This window comes from Hyperoodon ampullatus (assembly GCF_949752795.1).
Source record: "Hyperoodon ampullatus genome assembly, chromosome: 5".
In the NCBI taxonomy this organism is placed as follows: Eukaryota; Metazoa; Chordata; class Mammalia; order Artiodactyla; family Ziphiidae; genus Hyperoodon; species Hyperoodon ampullatus.
The window spans coordinates 90719697-90740987 of NC_136918.1; the positions used below are offsets into that span (position 1 = coordinate 90719697).

Here is a 21291-nt window from a genome sequence, read left to right on the forward strand (position 1 = left end):
GGAACATGTAATACAAAGTAACTTAAGAAGACAACTAAGCTATGGTGGAGCAGAGAGGGAAAAGGGGGCTGTGGTGTGAGATGGGTGGGGACTGATCAGAACCATGCAGGCCTATAGGTTTTGATAAGTGGTTTTGTATTTATCCTGAAAGCAATGGGAAACCACTGAAGGGTTTTAAGCAGGGAAGTGGTGTGATCATATTTTCCTTTAGAAAAGATTGCTTTGGTTGAGTATGAAAGATGGATTAGTAGAGAGCAGAGTGAATGTGGGCAGAGCAGTTAAAAGGCTATTGCAATAGCCCTGTGGGGAAATAACGGTGTGGGTGAGGGTGGTCCTGTGGAGTGAAGAGGAATGGATACTTTGTTCCTTGTGTGTTTGCCTTGAGGAGGGATCACTGACCTGTTTGTTGAGATATTGGGTGTAGATGGTCAGAGAAGCTGAATTCTGTTGAGAGGCTAACTCAACCAGGCAAAGGCCTAAAAAGTCCATTGACTTAATGACTTAGCGGTAATAGGGATGATCACAGGAACAATTTTATTGTTGTTGGACTAGAGAGAATAGAAACCAGATTAGAATGGATTGATTAGCAAGTGGAAGGTAAAGAAATGAAGACATGTTGTATGTCAACTCTTGGGAAGATAGGTTTACCTCAGAAGATAGTCTATACTAAGAAAATCTGGAAGTGAAGTGGATAGATCAGGAGACTGAAATTTTTGATAAGAACTTGAAAAATGAATTTAGTCAGGTTTAAACTGCAATTCAAAAGGCTTTTGATTACTTGAGGATTATTTACAGTACATTCTAATCTCTTATCCAGTTAACACAACAATAGGCATTACCACTTCCAGACAGAGGAAGTACAGGAAGTGTGATTAATTTTGATATTAGCCTAAGTAGATGGAATTAGGAAGACAGGCTAAACACTCCAACTAAATCTTATCATGTGTTCCAAAAACTTGATAAAAATGGCTCTGGAATTAGCCAGTGTTTTACCTTATATATACCACAATTCAGCTCTCTTAATACAGGTAATTAATTAATTGTTCTTCCTAGAGAATTGTTTTATCACATACTTGAATTTCTCAGAAGATTCCACTTTTTTATCCTAACCTCCCCCCCAACACCATTTCCTGAAAATGGGGCTCCCAATAAAAATAATATATTTGTTTCCTACATCTGCAACTTTTAATTCCTTTGAATTTTCCCTCAGTTTCCTTGATTAATTCATTTCACTCAACAAACGTTTATTAAGCATTTCCTCTGGGCTGGGTGCTGTGGACTCAGAGATAAATAAGACAGTTTTTGCCCTCAAGAAGTTGAGTCTACCTCTAGCCATTCCAATCAAAGGAGACCTTTCCCTGTATCATAAATTTTTCATTCCAGTGGTTTCTCACCTTTTCAAGTATGAAGAGACACTTTTCAATATCAAAAAGTGACTGCATTTAGGTCTTTAATCCATTTGAATTTATTTTTGTATATGTTGTTAGAGAATGTTTTAATTTCATTCCTTTGCATGTAGCTGTCCAGTTTTCCCAGCACCACTCATTGAAGAGACTGCCTTTTTTCTATTGTATCTTCTTGCCTCCTTTGTTGGTAATTGACCATAAATGCGTGGGTTTATTTCTGGGCTTTCTATCGTGTTGCATTGATCTATGTGTCTGTTTTTGTTCCAGTACCATACTGTTTTGATTACTGTAGCTTTGTAGTACAGTCTGGAGTCAGGGAGCATGATTCGTCTAGCCTCATTGTTCTTTCTCAAGATTGTTTTGGCTATTTGGGGTCTTTTGTGTTTCCATACAAATTAAAACATTTTTTGTTCCAGTTCTGTGAAAATGCCATTGGTAATTTGATAGGGATTGCATTGAATCTGTAGATTGCCTTGGGTAGTATGGTCATTTTAACAGTATTGATTCTTCCAATCCAAGGACACGATATATCTTTCCATTCGTTTGTGTCATCTTCAGTTTCTTTCATCAGTGTCTAATAGTTTCCAGAGTACAGACCTTTTGCCTCCTTAGGTATGTTTATTCCTAGGTATTTTAATCTTTTTGATGTGATGGTAAGTTGGATTGTTTCCTTAATTTCTCTTTTTGATATTTCATTGTTAGTGTATAGAAATGCAGCAGATTACTGTATATTAATTTTGTATCCTGCAACTTTACCAAATTCATTGATGAGCTCTAGTTGTTTTCTGGTGGTGTCTTTAGGATTTTCTATATATAGTATCATGCCATCTGCAAACAGTGAGTTTTACTTCTTCCTTTCCAATTTGGATTCCTTTTATTTCTTTTTCTTCTCTGATTGCAATGGCTAGGACTTCCAAAACCTATGTTGAATAAAAATGGTGAGAGTGGGCACCCTTGTCTTGTTCCTGATCTAAGAGGAAATGCTTTCAGGTTTTCACCATTGAGTAGGATGTTACCTGTGTGTCTGTCATATATGGCCTTTATTATGTTGACATATGTTCCCTCTGTGTCCACTTTCTGGAGAGTTTTTATCATAAATGGATGTTGAATTTTATCCAAAGCTTTTCCTGCATCTATTGAGATGATCATATGGTTTTTAGTTTTCAATTTGTTAATGTGGGGTGTATCACGTTGATTGATTTGCAGATATTGAAAATTCTTGCATCCCTGGGATAAATCCCCATTGATTATGGTGTATGATCCCTTTAATTTATTGTTGGATTTGGTTTGGTAGTATTTTGTTGAGGATTTTTGCATCTATGTTCATCAGCAATATGGAACTGTAATTTTCTTATTTTGTGAGATCTTTGGTTTTGGTGTCAGGGTGATGCTGACCTCATAGAATGAGTTTGGAAGTGTTCCTTCCTCTGTAATTTTTTGGAATAGTTTCGAAAGATAGGTGTTAACTCTTCTTTAAATGTTCGATAGAATTCACCTGTGAAGCCATCTGTTCCTGGACTTTTGTTTGCTGGGAGTTTTTTAAATTACTGATTCAATTTCAGTACTGGTAATTGGTCTGTTCATACTTTCTATTTCTTCCTGGTTCAGTCTTGGGAGATTGTACCTTTCTAAGAATTTGTCCATTTTTTCTAGGTTGTTCATTTTAATGGTATATAGTTGTTCATAGTAGTCTCATAATCCTTTGTATTTCTGTGGTGTCCATTTAATTTCTCCTTTTTCATTTTGGATTTTTTTGATTTGGGCCCTCTCCCTTTTTTTCTTGATGAGTCTGGCTAAAGGTTTATCAATTTTGTTTATCTTTTCAAAGAACCAGCTTTTAGTTTCATTTATCTTTTCTATTTTTTTTCTTTTAGTCTCTATTTCATTTATTTCTGCTCTGATCTTTATGGTTTCTTTTCTTCTATTAAACTTGGGTTGGTTTGTTCTTCTTTCTCTAGTTCCCTTAGGTGGAAAGTCAGGTTACTTGAGATTTCTCTTGTTTCCTGAGGTAAGCTTGTATTGCTATAAACTTCCCTCCTAGAGCTCCTTTTTCTGTGTCCCATAGGTTTTGGATCATTGTGTTTTTGTTTCCATTTATCTCTAGGTATTTTTTGATTTCCTCTTTGGTTTCTTCAGTGATCCACTAGCCATTTAGTAGCATATTGTTTAGCCTCCACGTGTTTCTGTTTTTTGCAGTTTTTTCCTTGTAATTGATAATAAAATAAACTCAATGATTAAATACCTAAATGTAAGACTGGATACTATAAAAATCCTAGAGGAAAACATAGGCAGAACACTCTTTGACATAAATCACAGCAATATTTTTTTGGATCTGTCCCCTATAACAATGGAAACAAAAGCAAAAATAAATAAATGGAGCCTAATTAAACTTAAAATCTTTTGCACAGCAAAGGAAACAGTAAACAAAATGAAAGGACGTCCTACAGAATGGGAGAAAATATTTGCAAATGATGCAACCAACAAGGGATTAATCTCCAAAATATAAAAACAGCTTATACAGCTCAATATCAAAAAAACAAAAAACCCGGTCAAAAAATGGCAGAAGATCTAACTACTGTATACATTTCTCCACAGTAGACATACAGAAAGCCAAAAGGTACATGAAAATATGCTCAGTATCACTAAACATTAGGGAAATGCAAATCAAAACCATAATGAGATATCACCTTACACCTGTCAGAATGGCTGTCATCAAAAAAAAAACCACAAATAACAAATGTTGGTGAGAAAAGGGAATGCTTGTACACTGTTGGTGGGAATGTAAATTGGTGCATTCACTGTGGAAAACAGTATGGAGGTTTCTCAAAAAACTAAAAATAGAACTACCCCATGACCCAGCAGTTCCACTCCTGGATATATATTCGAAAAAAACCAAAAACACTACTTTGAAAAGATACAAGCCACCCCAGTGTTCATAGCAGCATTATTTACAATTGCCAAGATATGGAAGCAACCTAAGTGTCCATCAACAGATGAATGGCTAAAGAGGAGCTGGTTCATACATACACAATGGAATACTACTCTGCCATAAAAAAGAATGAAATTTTGCCATTTGCAGCAACATGGATGGACTTTGAGGGCATTATGCTTAGTGAAATAAGGCAGACAGAGAAAGACAAATACTGTATGATATCACTTATATGTGGAATCAAACAATACAACAAACTAGTGAATATAACAAAAAAGAAGCAGACTCACAGCTATAGAGAACAAGCTAGTGGTTATCAGTGGGGAAAGGGAGAGGGGGGCAATATAGGTGTAGGGAATTAAGAGGTACAAATCACTATGTATAAAATAAGCTACAAGGATATATTGTACAATACTGGGAATATAGCCAATATTTCATAAAATGTATGTTGAAACTGTCAAAATTTTTTTTAATGACTGCAGACATCTCACATGATACTAGGCATATTCAGTATCTACTGATTAAGAACAATATAATAGGGACTTCCCTGGTGGCACAGTGGTTAAGAATCTGCCTGCCAATGCAGGGGACACGGGTTCAAGCCCTGGTCCAGGAAGATCCCACATGCCGTGGAGCAACTAAGCCTGTGCGCACAACTACTGAGCCTGTGCTCTAGAGCCTGCAAGCCACAACTACTGAGCCTGTGTGCCACAACTACGGAAGCCCATGCTTCTAGAGCCTGTGCTCTGCAACAAGAGAAGCCATTGCAATGAGAAGCCTGAACACTGCAATGAAGAGTAGCCCCTGCTCACTGCAACTAGAGAAAGCCTGCTCACAGCAACGAAGACCCAACGCGGTCAAAAATAAATAAATAAATAAATTTATTTTAAAAAATAATAAAATAAAAGAAAGCCATCATAGATACTTTGAAATGAATATATATCTTATTTCCCCCAGAGACATCGGCATAAATTTCAAGAACAATGTATATATCCATATGAGACATTATATATTCAGTATATAGACAGTAATTCATGCAGATTCTTTGCAAAATACTATAAGCCCTTTGATTCACCATTGAGCACCATAATCTACACCACACATTTCAAACCTAACTTGCATTATAATATTATTTTGTTGTTGTTTTCTATTATTTAGCCTTCACATGTGCATATCTAAGTCATACTTCTTGAAGGCAAAGATCAAAAAATGAGTTTCCTCTGTTTATCCTACAGAAGTCAGCAGTTACTAGAGGCTGAAGAAGGAAAGAGCGAAGGTGGTTTAATGTGTACCATTGATCGCTACTAATCCTTGTATATTTTTTGTTAATACCTTGCTATAGGCCTCTTCCTGGGAAATGAAGAGGAAGCAGAGACAAAACCCTGTGCAGGAACGTGAGGCTCTGATTGAAGCTGAAACCAGCAACAGCAACTTGGATATAATCCAGGTGAGATAAACTTTACTGACTAAATGACACCTTGAAATTTATTCGCATCCATAAAGATGAGAGGAATCCAAGAAGCATTTCACATTAGTGCCTCAAGTAACTGAAACGTTTAATTGAATAACCTAGTTTTTAGGTGAAGAAACAAGACTCAGAAAGTTTGTTGCTTGCCCAAAGCTACAGAAACTAGTAAAAATACAACTGGGACTTATACCTCCTGACCACTAGTCCATAATGCTTTTCATTTTAGTTATCAGGGTGAGAAAGTTTTAATATTATGTTAATGTGTATGTGTGTGTATATATAAAACTGAAAGTTCATCTCAAAACCTGCATGCCCAAATCCAAAACATCTGAACCTTTCTGTAATTCACAGTGTGGATGCTCACCAGAAAGTATAATTGCACTTAAATTAGGCCACTGCCATAAGTCCTGCTAAGAGAAGTCTTTTCAAGAAATATGGACATATTTTCCATTTACTTCTGTAGATTGTGTATCTCTGATTCTAACTTGGTAGTCAATTTCAAAGACCTACATATCTGGACTACCATACCCTAGACCCCAGCAGAGTTGCCTTCCTTCGTTGAACCAAGTGTAAAAGCCCTTAGCGTATAGGAAGAATCGACTCAAGGAATATGAGGAACACTTCATCTGTGAAGCCATGTTAAAGACACTGTCCATTATGTTATAGAGAGCCCTTTGTGTTATAATAAGAAGGTTCATTTGAATGTTTAATATCAGGAAAAAATCAATTTCATATTTTCTTTTATTGGAATATGAATTTTATTACTCACGGTATTTCTCTTTATACCTCAATTGCCAAGAAGCTTATAACTGAATTTCAATTGAAATAAGAATAACTATAGTTGCCATGATGGTTGCTATTTTCTGACATAATAATATAAGTGAGAGTATTTAGAAAAAGGCCTGTGTCATTATACATGTTTTTAGGTAAATTACCTCAAAATGCTATTTAGGATTGTGGATTAAGTTTCAATTATAAATGAGCCAAAGAGGAGCATAATGTCTTCTGACTTTAGCCTAATTTACGTGCTCTTCAGCAAAACAATATTGTCACAAGGTACATGATATAACAATAATGGAGGTTTTATTTTTAAAAGTTTTCATTATGGAACATTTCAGACATAGCACAGTCAACCCGAATGTGCCCATTTCCCAGCTCCAACAATTATCAACTCATGGCTGGTCTTGTTTCATCTGTATCCTCCCCCTCCCTTGCCACCCTCATTACTCCCAACCATTATATCATTTCATCCATCATTATAATTGTTTTAGGAAGGTATCTGAAGGGATGTTGAAAAGCTCTAGGAGTGATTTGTGAATGAGAATTTATTGACAGTTAATCCAGAATGTGAAGAAAGTGAGCACCAACATGTTTTCAAAAGGAAAAGGGTCAAACTTTAACCAGAGGCCAGAAAAGAAGACTACAACTGGTGTTGTCAATAACTTAACCTCTTTACTTCTTTGAAGCCAAAGTGATATAACTGTACCTGTGAATATTATTAGTCATGACCTGCTTTGCAGAATCGTCAAAGTCTTTGTGTGTTTTTCATGTAGCCATTGCTTTGTCACCTCCCTAAGCTTTGCATGCAGCTTTTAGCAAGTGCTTTTTCACAAATTAGGTATGACATTTATATTAAAATTTTTGCTGTCTTTTTATGTAATATTTCTCAAGTTCTTATGTTACTTGTGTGAATGTGTGTGGCATGATTTATTTGTGTTCTGTGATCCTGACAGGAAGTCTGTTTTCAAATTCATGGTATCTTATTAATTTGGATAAATACTGTACATTATCCAGTAATGCCCATTAATTTTTCTGTTTGGCTGCAGTTGCAGCAGTTCAAGTAGGAAATAATTGCTTCTGAATGCTTGTCTGCCTGGACTTCTTAAACTCAGAAATTAAAAAAAGATTGTTCTTAACCCCTGGGCTCCTCCGCAGTTATCGTCTAACTGTGGTGCTTGTGTTGTGTATGTGTGTGTGCATGTGCTTTAATTCTGACCCTGCACCTGTCAAATTTAAAGAAGGAGGATATGCAGGGCTGCAAGAGGTTATCACTTAAGGAAGAGCAATTGGCTACCCACCACCTGCTGCAATTAGGTGTTTTTTTATTATTTTGGTGAATTTACTGCAGCCCAGGATCTTATTTTCAGATGTAATAGGCTCCAAAATATATGTTCAGCTCCACAAAGAAAGGCCATCTCACAGGAATGACTTCACATTATCCAAACTCCCAAGACTGTTGTATTATATCATAACAGCAGTTTAATCATTTAAAAGATAAATCCAGCCTCAGTCCACTTGGAAGATACATTCTGACTTTCGTCGTGTATTCTTTCCCTTTATACCAGTCTGCATGGGTTGGCCAGTTACAGTCTGATGGTGCTGGTGAGCTATGTGCCTGAATATTTGAAGGGCTTCCAGCTAAGACAGCCCGCTGTGTCCATCTCCCCACATGGGATGACAGGGTTGATGTTACCAATTGCAACTGTGACATTAAAAGGGCACTGGCCCAGCACCCTCATCCTGTGCCTCCCTGTGCTCTTCTGAGAGTGTTTTTCTCACATTGTATGGAGGACATCTCTATTCCGGTCAGCACGTTCTTTCTATTGTGTATTGTTAATGTCTGTCAGTCTGCCTTTGGAAAGGATTTTTTTTCATATTAGGGCATTTCATTTCCCTCTCTTCCAAGTTTCAGGCACATGTCACTCTGGCTCTTGTACCAAAGGTGTGCAATTTCAAGTGAAATGATAAGAGTATTGATTACTTTTCAGATTTATATTGAATCTGACCACTCCTGATTATTTCAGCTATACTGTCGTATAATCTCCAAGATCACCTCATCTGCTGTGGCTCAGGGTTATAACAGTTTGATCTGTTTTCCTAACTTCTTCCTCCTCCTACTCCCTTAATCCTTTTTTTTGGGGGGGGTGTCAGATTTTATTACAGTAATAAAATTGAATTTTTATTATAATTGGGCTTCTCTTCGAAAATCAGTTAGGGTTTTACTTTATTTTTATTTTTTTAACATCTTTATTGGAGTATAATTGCTTTACAATGCTGTGTTAGTTTCTGCTGTATAACAAAGTGAATCAGCTATACATATACATATATCCCCATATCTCCTCCCTCTTGCGTCTCCCTCCCTCCCACCCTCCCTATCACACCCCTCTGGGTGGTTACAAAGCACCGAGCTGATCTCCCTGTGCTATGTGACTGCTTCCCACTAGCTAGCTATTTTACATTCGAAAAATACTACAACTAACTCAATAACTACAAGTAACTCAACTTCGTTTCTTTTTATGGCTGAGTAATATTCCATTGTATATATGTGCTACATCTTCTTCATCCATTCATCTGTCGATGGACACTTAGGTTGCTTCCATGTCCTGGTTATTGTAAATAGAGCTGCAGTGAACATTGTGGTACATGACTCTTTTTGTTTTGTTTTGTTTTTGTTTTTTTTAACATCTTTATTGGAGTATAATTGCTTTACAATGGTGAGTTAGTTTCTGCTTTATAACAAAGTGAACCAACTATACATATACACATATCCCCATATCTCTTCCTTCATGCGTCTCCCTCCCTCCCACCCTCCCTATCCCACCCCTCTACGTGGTCACAAAGCACCAAGCTGATCTCCCTGTGCTATGCGGCTGCTTCCCACTAGCTATCGATTTTACATTTGGTAGTGTATATATATCCATGCCACTCTCTCACTTTGTCCCACCTTACCCTTCCCCCTCCCCATGTCCTCAAGTCCATTCTCTAGTAGGTCTGTGTCTTTATTCCTGTCCTACCCCTAGGTTCTTCATAACCTTTTTTTTTTTTTAGATTCCATATATACATGTTAGCATACAGTATTTGTTTTTCTCTTTCTGACTTCCTGCACCCTGTATGACAATCTTTAGGTCCATCCACCTCACTACAAATAACTCAATTTCATTTTTTATGGCTGAGTAATATTCCATTGTATATATGTGCCACATCTTCTTTATGCATTCATCTGTTGAGGGTCACTTAGGTTGCTTCCATTTCCTGGCTACTGTAAATAGAGCTGCAATGAACATTTTGGTACATGACTCTTTTTGAATTATGGTTTTCTCAGGGTATATGCCCAGTAGTGGGATTGCTGGGTCGTATGGTAGTGCTATTTGTAGTTTCTAAGGAACCTCCATACTATTCTCCATAGTGGCTGTATCGATTTACATTCCCACCAACAGTGCAAGAGGGTTCCCTTTTCTCCACACCCTCTCTAGCATTTACTGTTTGTAGATTTTTTGATGATGGCCATTCTGATTGGTGTGAGGTGATACCTCATTGTAGTTTTGATTTGCATTTCTCTAATGATTAGTGATGTTGAGCATCCTTTCATGTGTTTGTTGGTAGTCTGTATATCTTCTTTGGAGAAACGTCTATTTAGGTCTTCTGCCCATTTTTGGATTGGGTTGTTTGTTTTTTTGATGTTGAGCTTCATGAGCTGCTTGTATGTTTTGGAGATAAATCCTTTGTCAGTTGCTTCATTTGCAAATATCTTCTCCCATTCTGAGAGTTGTCTTTTGGTCTTGTTTATGGTTTCTTTTGCTGTGCAAAAGCTTTTAAGTTTCATTAGGTCCCATTTGTTTATTTTTCTTTTTACTTCCATTTCTCTAGGAGGTGGGGTCAAAAAGGATCTTGCTGTGACTTATGTCATAGAGTGTTCTGCCTATGTTTTCCTCTAAGAGTTTTATAGTGTCTGGCCTTACATTTAGGTCTTTAATCCATTTTGAGTTTATTTTTGTGTATGGTGTTTGGGAGTGTTCTAATTTCATTCTTTTACATGTGGCTGTCCAGTTTTCCCAGCACCACTTATTGAAGAGGCTGTCTTTTCTCCATTGTATATTTTTGCCTTCTTTATCAAAGATAAGGTTACCATATGTGCGTGGGTTTACCTCTGGGCTTTCTATCCTGTTCCATTGATCTGTATTTCTGTTTCTGTGCCAGTACCATACTGTCTTGATTACTGTAGCTTTGTAGTATAGTCTGAAGTCAGGGAGCCTGATTCCTCCAGCTCCATTTTTCTGCCTCAAGATTGCTTTGGCTATTCATGGTCTTCTGTGTCTTCATACAAATTGTGAAATTTTTTGTTCTACTTCTGTGAAAAATGCCATTAGTAGTTTGATAGTGATTGCATTGAATCTGTAGATTGCTTTGAGTAGTATAATCATTTTCACAATGTTCATTCTTCCAGTCCAAGAACGTAGTATATCTCCCCTTAATCCTTGATTGAATGCTTTTTAATATTCCTTTTTCTCCAAGGCCTACCATCTCTGGAGGCTATTTTAAAAAAAAAAACAACAACATATTCTTTAGTTTTCTTCTTTCTCAGTGAGATAATCCTTATATTTGACTCAGTATTTTTTTTTTTTGCTTTATAACAAATTTAATCAGTTATACATATACATATGTTCCCATATCCCCTCCCTTTTGCGTCTCCCTCCCACCCTCCCTATCCCACCCCTCCAGGCAGTCACAAAGCACCGAGCTGATCTCCCTGTGCTATGCGGCTGCTTCCCACTAGCTATCTACCTTACGTTTGGTAGTGTATATATGTCCATGCCGCTCTTTCACTTTGTCACAGCTTACCTTTCCCCCTCCCCATATCCTCAAGTCCATTCTCTAGTAGGTCTGTGTCTTTATTCCTGTCTTACCCCTATGTTCTTCATGACATTTTTTTTCTTAAATTCCATATATATGTGTCAGCATACAGTATTTGTCTTTCTCTTTCTGACTTACTTCACTCTGTATGACAGACTCTAGGTCCATCCACCTCATTACAAATAGCTCAATTTCATTTCTTTTTATGGCTGAGTAATATTCCATTGTATATATGTGCCACATCTTCTTTACCCATTCATCCGATGATGGACACTTAGGTTGTTTCCATCTCTGGGCTATTGTAAATAGGGCTGCTATGAACATTTTGGTACATGTCTCTTTTTGAATTATGGTTTTCTATTTGAGTCAGTTTTAATGTTTGCATCTTGTATGTATCACATTTCACATGCTCCCTAATCCTTCATGTGGTGTTGGATTTCGTTTTCTTCATCTCCAGTTGCTTCTTTTTTTTTTTTTAACATCCTTTTTGGAGTGTAATTGCTTTACAATGGTGTGTTAGTTTCTGCTTTATAACAAAGTGAATCTGTTATACATATACATATGTTCCCATATCTCTTCCCTCTTGCGTCTCCCTCCCTCCCACTCTCCCTAACCCACCCCTCTATGTGGTCACAAACCACCTAGCTGATCTCCCTGTGCTATGTGGCTGCTTCCCACTAGCTATCTATTTTACGTTTGGTAGTGTATATATGTCCAAGCCACTCTCTCACTTTGTCACAGCTTACCTTTCCCCCTCCCCATATCCTCAAGTCCATGCTCTAGTAGGTCTGTGTCTTTATTCCCGTCTTACCCCTAGGTACTTCAAAACCTTTTCTTTTTTTTCTTAGATTCCATATATATGTGTTAGCGTACGGTATTTGTTTTTCTCTTTCTGACTTCCTTCACTCTGTATGACAGACTCTAGGTCCATCCACCTCACTACAAATAACTCAATTTCGTTTCTTTTTATGGCTGAATAATATTCCATTTTATATATGTGCCACATCTTCTTTATCCATTCATCCAATGATGGACACCTAGGTTGTTTCCATCTCCAGGCTATTGTAAATAGAGCTGCAGTGAACATTTTGGTACATGACTCTTTTTGAATTATGGTTTTCTCAGGGTATATGCCCAGTAGTGGGATTGCTGGGTCGTATGGTAGTGCTATTTGTAGTTTCTAAGGAACCTCCATACTATTCTCCATAGTGGCTGTATCGATTTACACTCCCACCAACAGTGCAAGAGGGTTCCCTTTTCTCCACACTCTTTGATAGGGATTGCATTGAATCTGTAGGTTGCTTTGGGTAGTAGAGTCGTTTTCACAGTGTTGATTCTTCCAATCCAAGAACATGGTATATCTCTCCATCTATTTGTATCATCTTTAATTTCTTTCATCAGTGTCTTATAATTTTCTGCATACAGCTCTTTTGTCTCCTTAGGTAGCTTTATTCTTAGATATTTTATTCTTTCTGTTGCAGTGGTAAATGGGAGTGTTTTCTTGATTTAAATTTCAGATTTTTCAACATTAGTGCATAGGAATACCAGAGATTTCTGTGCATTAATTTTGTATCCTGCTACTTTACCAAATTCATTGATTAGCTGTAATTGTTTTCTGGTAGCATCTTTAGGATTCTGTATGTATAGTATCATGTCATCTGCAAACAGTGACAGCTTTACTTCTTCTTTTCTGATTTGGATTCCTTTTCTTCTCTGATTGCTATGGCTAAAACTTCCAAAACTATGTTGAATAAGGGTGGTGAGAGTGGGCAACATTGTCTTGTTCCTGATCTTAGTAGAAATGGTTTCAGTTTTTCACCATTGAGGACGATGTTGGCTGTGAGTTTGTGATATATGGCCTTAATTATGTTGAGGAAAGTTCCCTCTATGCCTACTTTCTGCAGGGTTTTTATCATAAATGGGTGTTGAATTTTGTCGAAAGCTTTCTCTGCATCTATTGAGATGATCATATGGTTTTTCTCCTTCAATTTGTTAATATGGTGTATCACGTTGATTAATTTGCATATATTGAAGAAACCTTGCATTCCTGGAATAAATCCCACTTGATCATGGTGTATGATCCTTTTAATGTGCTGTTGGATTCTGTTTGCTAGTATTTTGTTGAGGATTTTTGCATCTATGTTCATCAGTGATATTGGCCTGTAGTTTTCTTTCTTTGTGACATCCTTGTCTGGTTTTGGTATCAAGGTGATGGTGGCCTCATAGAATGAGTTTGGGAGTGTTCCTCCCTCTGCTATATTTTGGAAGAGTTTGAGAAGGATAGGTGTTAGCTCTTCTCTGAATGTTTGATAGGATTCGCCTGTGAAGCCATCTGGTTGTGAGCTTTTGTTTGTTGGAAGATTTTTAATCACGGTTTCAATTTCAGTACTTGTGATTGGTCTGTTCATATTTTCTATTTCTTCCTCATTCAGCCTCGGCTGATTGCGCATTTCTAGGAATTTGTCCATTTCTTCCAGGTTGTCCATTTTATTGGCATAGAGTTGCTTGTAGTAATCTCTCATGATCTTTTGTATTTCTGCAGTGTCAGTTGTTACTTCTTCTTTTTCATTTCTAATTCTATTGATTTGAGTCTTCCTTTTTTTCTTTATGTGTCTGGCTAATGGTTTATCAATTTTGTTTATCTTCTCAAAGAACCAGCTTTTAGTTTTATTGATCTTTGCTACCGTTTCCTTCATTTGTTTTTCATTTATTTCTGATCTGATTTTTATGATTTCTTTCCTTCTGCTAACTTCGGGGTTTTTTTGTTCTTCTTTCTCTAATTGCTTTAGGTGCAAGGTTAGGTTGTTTATTCGAGATGTTTCCTGTTTCTTAAGGTAGGATTTTATTGCTATAAACTTCCCTCTTAGAACTGCTTTTGCTGCATCCCATAGGTTTCGGGTCGTTGTGTCTCCATTGTCATTTGTTTCTAGGTATTTTTTAATTTCCTCTTTGATTTCTTCAGTGATAACTTCGTTATTAAATAGTGTATTGTTTAGCCTCCATGTGTTTGTAATTTTTACAGATCTTTTCCTGCAGTTGATATCTAGTCTCATAGTGTTTTGTTCGGAAAAGATACTTGATGCAATTTCAATTTTCTTAAATTTACCAAGGCTTGATTTGTGACCCAAGATATGATCTATCCTGGAGAATGTTCCATGAGGACTTGAGAAAAATGTGTATTCTGTTGTTTTTGGATGGAATGTCCTATAAATATCAATTAAGTCCATCTTGTTTAATGTATCATTTAAAGCTTGCATTTCCTTATTTATTTTCATTTTGGATGATCTGTCCATTGGTGAAAGTGGGGTGTTAAAGTTCCCTACTATGAATGTGTTACTGTCGATTTCCCCTTTTATGGCTGTTAGTATTTGCTTTATGTATTGAGGTGCTCCTATGTTGGGTGCATATATATATATATATGTTATATCTTCTTCTTGGATCGATCTGTTGATCATTATGTAATGTCCTTCTTTGTTTCTTGTAATAGTCTTTATTGTAAAGTCTATTTTGTCTGATATAAGAATTGCTACTCCAGCTTTCTTTTGATTTCCATTTGCATGGAATATCTTTTTCCATGTCCTCACTTTCAATCTGTATCTGTCCCGAGGTCTGAAGTGGGTCTCTTGTAGACAGCCTATATACGGGTCTTGTTTTTGTATCCATTCAGCCTGTCTGTGTCTTTTGGTGGGAGCATTTAATCCATTTACATTTAAGGTAATTATCGATATGTATGTTCCTATTCCCATTTTCTTAATTGTTTTGGGTTTGTTATTGTAGGTCTTTTCCTTCTCTTGTGTTTCTTGCCTAGAGAAGTTCCTTTACCAGTTGTTGTAAAGCTGGTTTGGTGGTGCTGAACTCTCTCAGGTTTTGCTTGTCTGTAAAGATTTTAATTTCTCCATCAAATCTGAATGCGATCCTTGCTGGGTAGCGTAATCTTGGTTGTAGGTTTTTCTCCTTCATCACTTTAAATATGTTCTGCCACTCCCTTCTGGCCTGCAGAGTTTCTGCTGAAAGATCAGTTGTTAACCTTATGGGGATTCCCTTTTGTGTTATTTGTTGTTTTTCCCTTGCTGCTTTTAATATGTTTTCTTTGTATTTAATTTTTGATAGTTTTGATTAATATGTGTCTTGGTGTGTTTCTCCTTGGATTTATCCTGTATGGGACTCTCTGTGCTTCCTGGACTTGATTAACTATTTCCTTTCCCATATTAGGGAAGTTTTCAACTATAATCTCTTCAAATATTTTCTCAGTCTCTTTCTTTTTCTCTTCTTCTTCTGGGACCCCTGTAATTCGAATGTTGGTGTGGTTAATGTTGTCCGAGAGGTCTCTGAGACTGTCCTCAGTTCTTTTCATTCTTTTTTCTTTCTTCTGCTCTGCAGTAGTTATTTCCACTATTTTATCTTCCAGGTCACTTATCCATTTTTTTGCCTCAGTTATTCTGCTATTGATCCCTTTAGAGTATTTTAAATTTCATTTATTGTGTTGTTCCTCATTGCTTGTTTCCTCTTTAGTTCTTCTAGGTCCTTGGTAAATGTTTCTTGCATTTTCTCTCTTCTATTTCCAAGATTTTGGATCATCTTTACTATCATTATTCTGAATTCTTTTTCAGGTAGACTGCCTATTTCCTCTTCATTTGTTAGGTCTGGTGGGTTTTTACCTTGCTCCTTCATCTGCTGTGTGTTTTTCTGTGTTCTCATTTTGCTTATCTTACTGTGTTTGGGGTCTCCTTTTCGCAGGCTGCAGGTTCGTAGTTGCCGTTGTTTTTGGTGTCTGTTCACAGTGGCTGAGGTTGGTTCAGTGGGTTGTGTAGGCTTCCTGGTGGAGGGGAGTAGTGCCTGTGTTCTGGTTGATGAGGCTGGATCTTGTCTTTCTGGTGGGTAGGTCCACATCTGGTGGTGTGTTTTGGGGTGTCTGTGGCCTTATTATGATTTTAGGCAGCCTCTCTGCTAATGGATGGGGCTGTGTTCCTGTCTTGCTAGTTGTTTGGCATAGGGTGTCCAGCACTGTAGCTTGCTGGTCATTGAGTGAAGCTGGGTCTTGGTGTTGAGATGGATATCTCTGGGAGATTTTCGCCGTTTGATGTTACATGGCGCTGGGAGGTCTCTTGTGGACCAGTGTCCTGAAGTTGCCTCTCCCACCTCAGTGGCACGGCCCTGACGCCTGGCTGGAGCACCAAGAGCCTGTCCTGCTAGTGTTGGAGGGTCTCCTGCAGAGGCGAGGTGTGGCTGTGTGTCACCGTGAGGACACTGGCAGCAGAATTTCTGGGAAGTACTCCTTGGCGTGAGCCCTCCCAGAGTATCTCCATTTGCTTCTGATCACATAGTTTGTGGGTGTCACTTCTGTGGCATTTTTTTCTTTTTGATATTAATTTGTGCTTGGCCTTTCAGCCAGGGTAGACCATTCATTTTCAAAGTCCATACAGTGAGAGTGCTCTTGGTAAGAGCTTGCTTGCATATGTCGTTTGTGGCTGTGGCAGTTTCCAACTGGGATTCATTTAAAACTCCAGACATTTTTTTAGAGATTAAAAAACTGTCATGAAAATAATGAGGAAATTTTTTTTTAAGGACCTCTTAATCCTCTTCAGAGTGCCCTAGATAGCTGCTTGATCGGACCTTTGGAGCCATTATGTGTGGAGCCATGAGTCTGCACTGCAGCAAACTTCTTTCATTATTTTACACAATCTTGTTAGCACAGCTACCATTCCGTCCCCCATTTCAGGGCAACTAGTGTGATCCCGATTTATTATCTCAGCTCCTGCAAAATTGTATTTTTCTGAAATTCTACTCTGCGTGTGCATGCGTGTTTTAGTGGAGTTAGCCTTTCCTTTTTCATTGTGGCTGCGATGAAATTCAGCTGCTATTCTTCACATGTATCATCTCATCTAATCCTTTTAATAACCTGAGGGGTACATTCTCTTTTCATCCCCATTTTACAGAGGAAGAAAATAAACTCGCTCAGGATCACAGTCAGGAACTGGTCACCTTAAACCCTAGCTGTTCAACCTCAGCTCCCACTTTCTTAACCACTTCTCATTATGACTTCTCCCTTTATTGCCCATTTGCATGAGCTGACCCCAACATCAATTCAGCCCATCGCACACAGGTGGGTTGGAGTGCACAAATACACTTTTCTCAGGGGTGAGGATTTGAATATTTTGTCTTAGACAGGTTTCCAAAGTTTCATAGATGGGCATTCTCCAGCCAAGAGTCTTGAATTCATTTAAAAAACAATCAAGCTATCATCCACTCCTTGCCCAGATTAAGCTAACTTCCCATTAGCCCATTTCTGACCTTATTCACCCCAAATCTGACCTACACAGTAATGTTCTTTTGTGCTCAGTATCTGACTCTTTTCTTTCCAGTCAACCTAGAATCACATAGGAACCATCAGGATCATCATCTCAAGGATGATTCCTGGAAAGGAGAGTCTTCTCCTTGCCCAAGATTATGAGTCTAGTAATATGGCTGCAGTCATAACCATAGCACCAACCCCTCCCATGAGCTGGTGTCTCCTGACCCCTGGCCTCCAGAAAATACTATTATTTCCCATCTTGCATCTCAAAACACATGCCCTACCCTCTCTTTTAATGAATACTGGATGTTCTGAACTGTTTCTGTCTCAAGCATTTACAAACCCATGTGTAAAGTTCAAATATGTCCCAGTTAACCCCAGATGGGGAGGAAGTAGAAGTTCTTTTCTGCACCCCTTACAGATGTCAGGGGAATCAACATCTGAGTGAAGATTGCTACAGCTCTGCTTTACTGGAGCAATGCCCTGTGGTACTGTTGTAATTAAGGGTTTGTCTAAGTTCAATTAAAAACTCCTTGTGCACTGCTATGTGATAAATTGGCACTTCAACTTTACTCCAGGCAAAAATTTGACATATGAGCTCCGTAGGACCCCAGTGCCCCTCAGAGTAATGCAGTATGATCAGCTGTCACTGTACCATGCTTAATAGAAGCAATAAAAATAAAAATGAAGCAATGGGACTAGATTCCCAAGCATCTTGTCAAAGAGGTAAGCAGTCTCAAGTTATGTCACCAGTTGAGATGTAAGAAATGACTACACAGAATAGACATCCTAGAGGATCTATTCTGAAAGGTGACTGGGAAAATTAGGTTGCCAAACCACAGCAGATGGTCAGGCAAGCAGATGATCAATTGGGAGAATGCTTCAAAATGCAGGAACACCAGGGGAATAAAATTACCAGTGCCAACAATAAGTTAGAGAAATTGAGCAGGAAAAATATTCTGAGGCGTAAGTCAGACCGATGAAAGTACTAACTTTTTCTTACACATGGGCATGCTTTTGTTCAACTTGGTGGAGCATGTACTCCAAGTTGACATTATGCATATTTTCTGACTCTCATATGAAGCAACATTTACCTTTTTCCTATACTAGTATTTGTTGTTTTTCCATATTTTATAATAATCTTCTTTCAGTTTCTGCTCTGAACATCAGTTGCTAAGGCAGTGAAAGAATATCTATGGGTGTGGTTATTTTAAGTCAGGTTGGACCTGCCTGTTTAATAACCAGGAATCATACTACCTTTTTGGTTGGACTGGCTTTGGCCCTTTTGTCCTCTGTGGTCATTTAGGTCTTTTTTGCCTTGCACCTGGCCTCAGGAGCGGACTGGCAGATGGATTCATTTCATTTTCCCAATCTGCAGACATTTAAAAAATGCAATGGCCAGATCACCACTGACAGATGTATTTTAAGAGTTTGGCAATGGAGTCTCTGGGGTTTACTCTGAAAGGTGTAACCTCCAGCATCTAGTCCAGAGTGTGATACTTTCTGGGGCTGAAGAAAGATTGATGAATAAAGGAATGAATGGATGGAACCATCTTCCTGTTTTGGCATGAGCTAATAACCCTTTACCAACTACATCTGGTTAGCTCTTTAGGGCATCTTTCAAAAGAAGCTGATGCCAGCTCAGGAAAGGCATCAACCCACTCTGAATCCTTGGGGTCATTGATGGGGCCTCTGTGATATGTTACAAAAGCTGAGGAATGTCTGGAAGAGCTGATGAGTTTCCAGTGTCTAGGTTTATGCTCTGTGGTAGCCAAAAAAAAACACCCCAAACCACCAAACAAACAAACAGACAAACAAAAAACAACAGTAAGTACCCTGTTTTGGTATCAGTACTATATAACAATGAAAGTGAAAAGGTGACTCAGTAACCCAAAAGAGGTGAAGAAAGAAGAAAAGCAAATAACCTGCATAGTCAGTACCTAAATCAGCTGCATCCACCCTAAATACGCAAATTTTTCTGACTCCTAACAGAAATTTTTTTTAAATGGGAAACTGCATTGATATTGCAATAACATGATTTCTGATGATTAAAGTTGCCTTAATTTCAAAAACAAGACATTTATTAGTCAATTTTCCTGGTTGATGATGTTACCATTGCCTCTATATGAACCTGTATCGTCCTGTGATTGTTGCTAACAGTATCAGAACTTTCACAGACAGAGCAGCCCCCTTATGAGATATAAACCAGAGCTGCCCCAAGGGCTTTGGAGGAAGAATTATCTATACTCATCCTCCATAGCATCATCCATCAACTCACCAACAGACTTACAGATACAAAGACAATATGTGATACATCCCCTGACTTAAAGGAAAATCTCCTGGGCAATTTATAATGAATCTAAATATTCAAGTGCTAGTGTGTGAACTATCAGCAACCATGCACCAATTCAAGACACATTTACTGAACAGTACTATGTTAGAGATTTTGAAGGACACCAAAAAAAAAAAAAAGATCTCTTCTCTAAAGGAGCAGAAAAATTGGAAGACAATTCTACAAAACCATGAGTTAGCATTATTTTATGGTAAGGAGACAGGCTCTGAACTCTGACAGATTGACCCAGGTTCACATTCAGACCTGCATGCCACATGTCAGTTGTATCAACTTATGGTCTTCTGTTTTCTTTTCTATAGAAGGGGAATAATAATATTACCGACTCTCAAGGTTATTATGAGAATTAATGGGATGATTTGTGACAGAATGAAAATAATTCCTTGTGTTACAAGAAACATTTTTTTAAAGATTTTTTTTGATGTGAATCATTTTTTTAAAGTCTTTATTGAATTTGTTACCGCATTGCTTCTGTTTTATGTTTTGGCTTTTTGACCACGAGGCATGTGGGATCTTAGCTCCCTGACCAGGGATTGAGCCCACAGCCCCTGCATTGGAAGGTGAAGTCTTAACCACTGGACCCACGAGGGAAGTCCCCAGAAAAAACATTTTTAAAACACACCTTTGTAATTCCAAAGAAGGAAAATTCAGCTTTGGGTAGGCTAGGAGATGGGAGTAAAGAATGAAAATTGAGAGAGTGACATTGCTTTGTGGAAGAAAAGGTAGAGCTAGAGAGTGACCCTGTGTTTGTGGGAAGGGGTGGGAGGAAGGAGAAAGGATGTAAACACACAAGCAGAAAAACACTGGTGCTGCAGCATCGGAGAGTCTGGAGGGGAAGGTTTGTAGAGGGAGATGAGTAGGCTAACAATTGACGAAGTAAAGTAGACCTGCTTCATGGTGATTTTAAGCTGATTTTTGCCTTGTGTAACTATTTCCTCCATTTCTCAACACAATTTTCAGTAAAATCTGTATATTTATTAATGCTTTGTACAGTTGGATTTCTTTTTGGGAGGTGGACCCAAGTGTTGAATTCTGTTTTGAAGTGTCATGGCAAGAATCAAGGCTACTACAGGATCCCAGTCTTATCTGGATCCCATAGATATGAGGCTTGGCTATTAAAAATAATTGAAACTCTTTGTAATTTACTGTTAATACTTTTTCAGAGAAAGGAAGAAATCAGTATGTGCGAGAGTAAATAAAATAGATATTTTGGAA

The 21291-nt window shown here is 37.9% G+C and overlaps 1 protein-coding gene across 1 annotated transcript in view; it reads left to right on the forward strand.

Moving 5' to 3' along the window:
* Window positions 1–21291, forward strand: part of MORC1 (MORC family CW-type zinc finger 1) — a gene marked incomplete at both ends in the record, with an annotated part of 187542 nt that overhangs the window by 129239 nt on the left and 37012 nt on the right. The window contains one exon of the mRNA XM_079704879.1: window positions 5678–5782. Coding sequence (XP_079561005.1) covers window positions 5678–5782 — 105 coding nt within the window. The remainder of the gene's footprint in view (window positions 1–5677; window positions 5783–21291) is intronic.